The sequence below is a fragment of the Larimichthys crocea genome, chromosome X (genome assembly GCF_000972845.2).
Source record: "Larimichthys crocea isolate SSNF chromosome X, L_crocea_2.0, whole genome shotgun sequence".
In the NCBI taxonomy this organism is placed as follows: Eukaryota; Metazoa; Chordata; class Actinopteri; family Sciaenidae; genus Larimichthys; species Larimichthys crocea.
Window position 1 is genome coordinate 24659794 of NC_040020.1, and position 9407 is coordinate 24669200.

The 9407-nt window shown below is 39.2% G+C and overlaps 1 protein-coding gene across 2 annotated transcripts in view; it reads right to left on the minus strand.

The window, feature by feature from the left end:
• The window catches only part of LOC104936183 (matrix-remodeling-associated protein 5), a 28559-nt gene extending 21063 nt beyond the window's left edge, over positions 1-7496 (minus strand). The window contains exons 1-3 of one of the 2 annotated variants that reach the window (XM_027283426.1): positions 7248-7496; positions 6668-6934; positions 6204-6533 (exon numbers count right to left, since the gene is read on the minus strand). In XM_027283426.1, coding sequence (XP_027139227.1) covers positions 6204-6533; positions 6668-6934; positions 7248-7323 — 673 coding nt within the window. In that variant the 5' untranslated portion in view covers positions 7324-7496. The remainder of the gene's footprint in view (positions 1-6203; positions 6534-6667; positions 6935-7247) is intronic. The other variant, XM_027283424.1, reaches the window with a different exon arrangement.
• Positions 7497-9407: the final 1911 nt, after the last annotated feature.

Genomic DNA, 9407 nt, shown 5'->3' on the forward strand with positions numbered 1-9407 from the left:
TCTAAAAAAACCTGGTGCAGACCCCTCCGATTTCAACAACTTCCGCCCCATATCTAATCTACCTTTCATTTCAAAAATCCTGGAAAAAACAGTCGCCACCCATCTCCATCCACACCTATCCCGCAATAACCTGTATGAACAGTTCCAGTCTGGTTTCCGCCCACTCCACAGCACAGAAACTGCACTTCTCAAAATCACCAATGACCTTCTCATGGCAGCTGATTCTGGACTCCTCACCATCCTCATCCTCCTCGACCTGTCAGCAGCTTTTGATACCATCTGTCACACCACCCTCCTCCACCGACTATCCACCATCGGCATCACCCACACCACTCTTACCTGGTTCACATCATATCTCTCTGGCCGCACTCAATTCATTCAAATTAAGTCCCTCAAATCCACCCCCTCCCCTGTTACCTCTGGTGTGCCCCAGGGCTCTGTCCTGGGGCCTCTACTTTTCATCATTTACCTCCTTCCCATTGGCAATATCTTCCGCAAATATAACATCTATTTCCACTGTTATGCCGATGACACCCAGCTCTATCTCACCACCAAACCCTCCTCCTCTCTCCCACCCACCTCCCTTACTGACTGCATCACCGAAATAAAAAACTGGTTCACCCAAAACTTCCTGAAACTAAACAGCAATAAAACCGAGGTTCTCCTCATTGGTACCAAATCCACCATATCCAAAACTGACAGCTTATCATTCACAATTGACAACTCCACTGTTTCACCCTCCCCCCAAGTTAAGAGCCTGGGTGTCATCCTGGACAGCACACTATCTTTCCAATCGCACATCAATAACATTACCAGGACTGCATACTTCCATCTACGAAACATTAATCGACTCCGCCCCTCACTCACCCCCCACACTGCCGCCATCCTTGTTCACAGTCTCGTCACTTCCCGCCTAGATTACTGTAACTCTCTCCTCTTCGGCCTCCCTCAAAAAACCCTCCATAAACTTCAACTGGTCCAGAATTCAGCTGCCCGCATCATAACCCGGACCCCCTCCATCCACCACATCACTCCTGTCCTCCAACAGCTCCACTGGCTCCCGGTTCAGTGGCGCATACAATTCAAAGTTCTACTACTTACATTTAAGGCCATCCACAACCTCGCCCCTCCGTATCTGTCAGATCTCATTCACATTCAAACACCCTCCCGTGCCCTCAGATCCTCTTCATCCATACACCTGTCTGTTCCCTCCGCCCGCCTCACCACCATGGGGAGCAGAGCATTCAGCCGCTCTGCTCCCCGACTCTGGAACTCATTACCACCCACACTCAGAAACACGGACTCTTTCACCCTCTTCAAATCCCAACTTAAAACATACCTGTTTACAACCGCCTATCCACCATGACATCATCCCTGCATGCACATTTTCTCCTTTCTTTTTTTTTTTTTTTTTTTTTTGTTTTTTATTGATTTTTGGTTTATTGATGTTGTTTTTCTGTGTTTTAAATGTTTTATGCTGTTTTTAAATGTGATGTGTACGGTGACCTTGAGTGTCAGAAAGGCGCCTTCAAATAAAATTTATTATTATTATTATTATTATTACAATAATTGAGTAAAATGTCCATTATTTCCTCCTGAATGAGGTTGTGGAAGAGTAACATCAAATTTACTTAAATTAACTACCTTAAAATTGTAACTTGGGTGAGTTAATTTACCTAGTTACAGTCTTGCGTTCATGTGGGGTAACTGGGTCCAAAACCTTTATAAATATATTTCTATGGACCTAAACATTCATGACAGCACTGATGTACATTTACATTCACTTTTGTAGATGTTACCACAGGTCAGCTGCTTTGTATCATGAATGCAACCAGTGAGTCTGTTGACAGTCCTTGGTGTAAATGTTTAGTTGTGAGGTAGGTGTGCTCTTTCTTCAGAACCACAACAGGAAGCAGATTATACCGTTTATGGATTATATTGATGCCGAATTAACAAGAAGACTGTCGACACATGACGTCCTTTATCTTGAGTTTCTATGGTGATGTGTTTTTACGGACACATAATGAACTATTAAAATGTGATATTTCTTTAAGGGAGTTTGGTGTAATGTTTGTCTGGCCAGCACAGGGAGCTTAAGTTTGCTCCAAACTGCTAATATGTTTATTTTTTTTTACCGTTTTGTCAACACTACAGAAAAAGTAGGTGGCTATTAAAGTTTGATAAGGTTGTGTGACGTTGACTGCTGTTAGTTATTGGTTGGATCAAAGTGAAATATGTTCATGTTAACGGTGCAAAGTTCCAGAGTCCCAGTCATCATGTCGTGCTCTGTACGAATGCTCATGGATCAATGTGCAGTCAGTGAAGAGGCAGCAGCAGCCTCTGCTCCGTCGTATGGCCGTAAGCGACAACTAAAGCAACAAATACCATATTTAAATGTACATCAGTGCTGTCCTGAATGTTTGGGTCCATAGAAACATATTTATAAAAGTTGTGGTCAAAAAGCTCTGATAACACTGATACAGTTACTCCACATAAACACACACACACTGTAATCTAGCTGTCCAGTTGTTTGAATTATTTGTGTTGGCGGAGTAAAATAGATGACTAAATAAACAAACAAATCACTCATCACTGTAAAATAATACACAGCGCTTATCACATCATCACACTCATTGTTGTAATGTTGTTTCCTCGCTCCCTCTCATGTGATATTGCTTACATATCATTAGATTATATACTTTTTTTTAACAGTATCCATTTGGACATGAAATAGCACAGGTGTTTCCAATGATACTAATCAAGGTTCCATTCCATTTAGTGCAGCAGAGAGTTTCCAGTGAGCCCTGACTGTGTTTGACCCGAATGGACCTGAATCATTGGTAACACCCGTGCTTATTCTACTATTTCATGACTAGTATTGTCTCACAGTATTTTAACAGGCCTTTGTGCAATTCAACTTTTCAATGAGAAGACACGTTTAGTAGAAAGTGTATGTCGACAGCGTGATCTTGAATGAAGAATGGAGGATTGATTTGAGTTGAAACCTTTATTCCAAATAAATGGAAAGAATGACACGGTAAAAAAAAAGACACTGTAATCAAAGCCACTTTGTGAAAAAAAGTCAGATATGTTTGGTGCAGTGGATGTGCTACTTTTAGCGCCATTGGTCAGATCTTTGTGTGTATTTTAATGCAACAACTGGGACATGCCAAAGTTAGAAATATTAAAATCCAACAGTGCTTTTCATTGAATGAAAATCATCAGCCGAACAATGTAACAAAGTCCTTCATAAAACACAATTCTAGTAACAACAAAACCTTTATTGACACTTTAAACAGTGTTTGTAGTCATGCTAGCTCAAAGATCATTCGTCTGTCAGCCAGTCCATCATTTTGATCCAGACTGAAATATTTTAATATATGGAAAAAATATTGGATGGACTGCTGTGAAGTTTTGTACTCATGATCCCCCAGACATTGATGGTTTAGAGTTAAATATTTCAAAATCTAGTAGATGGATTGGCACAAAATTTAGACATTAATGTTCCTTCACTTTTCATCTAGCGCCATCAACTGGTCAAATTTCAATTTGTCCAATATTTGAACCCAAACTCAACCCAATACCTGCAAAACTACTAAACATCAGCCTCAGCTGTAATTTATGTTTAATGCCAACTAGCATTTGTTTTTATCCACAACATGCAAAACTAAGACGGTAAATATGTAGCACATTATATCTGCTAAACATGTAAGCATTTAGCACAAAGCACTGACTGTATGAATGACTTTAGTTTATCAGTTATTGTATGCAGAGGCTGAAAAGCAAAAACCATTTAAATGCTGCTTACTTAGAAGCTAAATCACTCTAGTGGTAAACTAAATTGTTACATTATGAAAAGTAGGCGTTTTTACACTACAGGCTGTGTTCTCAGTGTATTTGCAGAAGTGACTGACATCTGATGTGATACAGGTCTGGATAAAACAGCTGGGAAACAAACCTCCTCCTACGTCCTCTGGGAATGAACTCAAAACAGAGCAGACGATAAAAGCATGAAACACATTATGATGTGGTGAATCAGTTTGCTGCTGGTACTGCTGTTGTAAAGATTTGTTTTCTTTGTGGTGGTTGTTGGCGTTGTGGTTGTTGGTGGCGTTGTGGTGGTTGTTGGCGTTGTGGTGGTTGGTGGCGTTGTGGTTGTTGGTGGCGTTGTGGTGGTTGTTGGCGTTGTGGTGGTTGGTGGCGTTGTGGTGGTTGTTGGCGTTGTGGTGGTTGTTGGTGGCGTTGTGGTGGTTGTTGGTGGCATTGTGGTGGTTGTTGGTGGCATTGTGGTTGTTAACTCTATAAACAGACAGAAGAAGAATTGTGAAAGCACGCCCTTACATTAACAAATTAACATTTCTGCTTATGTTTGATTAAATATTAGACTGTATAAAGAAAAATGGATGATGCCTGGGTGCTCAAATGGGTGCTCAAACTGTCAATCAGGTCACACTAATGCATAACTTTAAGCATTAATATAATGAAATGGTGAGTTATATATTAATTCAGACTGAGTACAATTGTCATGAATGGAGAAATTAGCCATAGAGACCAAAACAGTTTTTTGTAGCAGGCTGTAAACATGTTTATTTCTGCTGTGAAGCTAGACATTTTAATATGGGGGCTCATGAAGATCAAGTGGATGTTTGAGGAACTGCAGTTTTTGACACTTCCACATGGGCTTCACTTCACAGCCACGGAGATTGACACAGATAAAATACCATAGGTGTTAGTTAGTGTTATCTGGTGATATCTTGTCTTATCTTAGAGCCTGCAAACACTGCAAACATGTTCTTAGTGGCTGTTAGACCTTAAAGCAGAACGTGTTTCTGATATTTAGGGATCTGTAGAGAAGATAATCAAAGCTAGTATGGTCGCAGGTGAGATAAAACTGTCAGAAACAAGTAGGCATTCCCACATCAGGTGGAAGAACTATTTAAAGAGCATAAAGGTGCACGAGGCATCTCTGATAACTTCATGGGGTAGAGCTTGCAAGGAGTCACACAAGTTCTGAATACAAAATTATTATGATCTTCTTTCTGTAACAGTCAACTCATGAAGGAAATGAATCAGCAAAGGGTGTACCAACGAAAAGGCAGTGAAAGGTTATCAGATGAGTCAAAGATGTACTGTAACTGAATAAACTAAACAAATAGTTGAATATATATATATATATATATATATATATATATATATAAAAAGAAAACAAATTTTATAATAATTTTAATAAAAAGGTAAGAAAATAAGTCGTAATTACCAAATCACTGGAGGTTGAAAGGGAATGTTTAAAGCACTCCATCAAATTATCTAATAGTATCATTTTTGGGTATATTCCTTTCTATTTTTGAGTTGTGTGAACATTTTGTACTTCTTTGTGTCAGCTATGTATTTGATAGATATTAGATAAATTCTAAAAAGATTAGGCACATACTATAGCAAACTTTTACCAAAAGTAAGCTCTTTAAGTGTAACGTATCTCCACATTTGCAGACGATGACGATGGTGGTAACAGTGACATGAGCTGAATCAGAAGCTCAGGTAAAAAAAGAAGAAAAAAAGAAAAGAACTCACTTTCGACTTTCACCTTAAACTGCACATTGATGGTCCCTCTACTGTTGCTGACAGAACAGGTGTACAGGCCTCCATCCGCAGGAGTTACAGAGTCGATAGTGAGAAGGTTGCTCCTGGAGGAGTGAAGTCTCTCTGATGGGAGCGTCCAGGTGTATGATGGGCTCGGGTTTCCCACGGCTGAGCAGTTCAGTTGTAGACGTTCTCCTTCTGGGATGGTGATCAGAACAGGATGTGCTATCGCCTCAAGCCGAGGCTTATCTGCGTGTTGATTGATGAAGAAGGAGAAGACACAGAGAAATACATCATCCGTCATTAAATCAAACAGTAAAAAAAGTGTAAGATTAATACAGCTTTCATGTCTGTACTGTAAATATGAAGCTACATTTAGCAGATGGTTGGCATACAGAGGGAAACAGAGGGAAACAGTGACTGTACATGCCCAGCTGTGGTTAGCTGTATCTGGACTGCATTCATAGCATTGGGCATGTATCGTGTAAAGGTTTTGTGACACTCAACTAAATGTGTGTGGGTGTGAATATTCCCTAGAGTAATTAGTCCTCTATGACAGTAAACTGAATCCATGTGATCTATTGCCAGTATAAAAGTAGGGTACATTTAGTTATCAGACTCACAGTACACAGAGGCAGTGATCTTTTGTGAGATCACCACTGGAGGGGGCTGTGGTCCTTCAGGTCCCAGCTCCAGTTTAGCTTCACACCAGTACTGTGCTCCATCATCTTCTTCACTAGGGATGATGACTAAATTGTAGATCGTAGTCACTGGTTTCTTATTTGTGCCGTTGTAGGGCTGTTTATCCAGTGCGGTCTGTCCTTTGTAGAAGATCACAATGAGGTTTTCAATTGGAGCAACTTTCTGGACTTCACACTGCAGAGTGTAATTATGACCCTCAAACATCGGCCCAGTGTGACCGACAAACCTGATCAATACATTATCTGGAGGCTCTGTGAAGACAGAGACAAAGAGACACACTTAGACTGAATATCTGAAAGAACAAGTAAATACATTTTAAAAAAGTGCTTCATTCATTCAGATTATAAACGATGAAACCAGCACAAGCACCAGCAAGTTTACTTACGGTACACAGTTATAGGCAGGTCACTACAACACTGGTCATCAGAATCTTTTTTAGTATAATAGCACGAGGGAGTTGAGTCCCATTCAGTCATTTCTGAAGCCTTCCATGAAATTGTTGTTCCAGTTTTGTTCTGTTCTCCCAAAGGTGTTTCCAAACCAAATAAGTCCAGACAGTCCTCACACACAGAGCAGTTGGCAGCGACTGGGTCACCATACTTCACTACCAGTCTGGATGGAGTGAATACAGGTTTATCTGTACAGTTTCTATCTGCAAGACAGACATTAAAGGTCGTGATTTTAAAGGACAAAAAATAAACACACACTGATTACAGTAGATCTAATGTAGCCTAGTTATTTTGTAAATACAGTACATAGACAATTGTGGATTGTAAACATAAATATAATAATATATCAATGCAAAATAACACATTTTATTCTTACATGATGTAATTATGTTGTATATAGATGTTTTTATTCATACAAGATATGTGCTTGTTTCTCATCAATAAATCAACAAGAATAATAATTATAGATAGAAACTCCCTTCATAATAAAGTATAGATGGAAAACTTTTCACATACCACAACCGGAAACATGACGGCCGCACAGAAAAATCATCAGAGGAACTACCAGGAGGACGACACGCAAAAAAAGCATAATGTCCAGTTATTTCTTCGTGAAACAAGAACCAAGACCAAACGTGTAGATTCAAAAACAGCCAGAAAGTAAATGAGTCCACTTTCTACTCTGGTCGAACAATATTGGCAGTGCAGCTTGTTTTCTTATCACACATCCTGTCTGTTCACAGTCTTACAAGTTGGTAAGGCGGTGTCCATTTATGCAATTTCCTCCCCACACATTCAGAGTTCATTTCAAAGACACATAATCTGAGTGCTGCTTCTCTATCATCGTCAGTCTACTGACTACTCTGACTCTTGTCTTATAGACGCCTAATAAAGAAACAAAATACATCTAAAGAAGTCCACTGTTACATTTAAATTGCAACCCATGGATTTAGTTCTGAAACAGGAAAACAACAAAACAACATGTCCACATATATGTGAAATGAAGATGCACAGACCAGAAAAATACGAGATTAAAGTAAAATCCAAATGATAGAAATCTATATCCACAACTAATGCTTCAATTTGATATTTAAGGTTAAATAAAGAAAGCAGAATGAACTCTAAATATGTTTTACTCATCCAGGAGTGAACTGTTGTTAACTGTGTCTTTAATCTCAGGAACTCCAGAGATGCATGAACTTGGAGTACTTGCATACCACTCTGGGTAATTGCATAAACCGAGGACTATCACTGCCTGACACATAATTTATATAGGTGTGGTCTGCACACCAGAAACAAAACTGAAACTGTGCATGATTCCTGTGGAAACTTCCCAATGATTTTTATCAGAGTTTCCTGCCAGGCGTCTCTCACACCAGGCACAGCCTAGTACTGCTCTATGAGTCAGTCAGTATGAAATACTTTTATTTCCCCAGATAAGAAGTGCAAGACATATTTTAGTGAGAAAAAAACAACAGAATAGCAGCTCTATAGCAATAACAGCTCTTTCTTTGGCCAAACTGGCCTCACTCTTTTTTTTTTTTTTTTTTTACAGTTGTGCATGGGTTCCCCATCCGCTGTGGTGGGTCAGAGGGTTGATGTCAGGTATTTATTTGTCTGAACGGTAGTAACCTTTAGCCTAACACGGTTTGATCATCAATAAATAGCGTTAACTTCAGTTCATGTGGTGGAGGGGCCTAACAGCTGTTATGGAAAACAATAAATAAATGTCGGTAACCACTCCCACCTTACATTTCTCAGGCTCATTTGTAAAGATTAGATCTGTTCAGCTTCATATATCAGAGCTGTAAGGCCGGTTGTTTGTTGTGTTACAGTTCATATTGTCTAAAGTGTGTTTATAGTGTTAAACTTGTGTTCAAGTGCACATCATTAATGTTAATACTTCATAACTTAGCATTCCCATATGTTATTTTATACTGCAGTTTACTGCTTCTTTGCATTCTGCTAATCAGCAGTTCACTGTAATGATAATTAAACAGACTCTAATCTAATTTGCATATCAAAAATAAATGTTATTCATTCTTGGTATTGTCTTTTTTATTATTAGTGTAACACCCAATGTTGTCACACACTCCTCTTCCCTCTTCAGATGTGCTGTTGAGATATCTGAATCCCACCTCTGCCAATCATCTACAGTCATCTCCACTTCAGCAACATCAGCGATCCTCCTATACTCTGCGTAGATTATTTATATTATTATTTATTTATATATATATTTTTGTACATTACCTTTTTTATTTTTATTTTGTATTTTTAATTTATTATCTTCTTGTGTACTGTTTTTGATTGGGCAACTTAAAATAAAAATAAAATATAATGTCAAAGCTATTCAGTTTCTTGTGTGTTTGTCTGTAAATTGGCAGTGCTGCAATGCAAGGGGGGCACCACCTTAAATCTTGCCCAGGGCAACAAATTGGTTAGGGCAGGGACTGTTCACAGCAATATTTTTGTGCATACAGTGAAGAGAGTGACTGCAGTCTGCTCAGCCATGGAGGTTGGCTGCTTGGTGGATTAAAGTTTCATTAGCCCAGTTTGCATGTCGTTCAGCGAGGTTTCCATTTGCTGAATTGTCTGGTCATGTCAGTCTATTAGGGCACGGTTGGCAAAGTCAGACTTAAAGTTTCAAGATAATTCTTTCTTCTGTGCTCAGCGGGA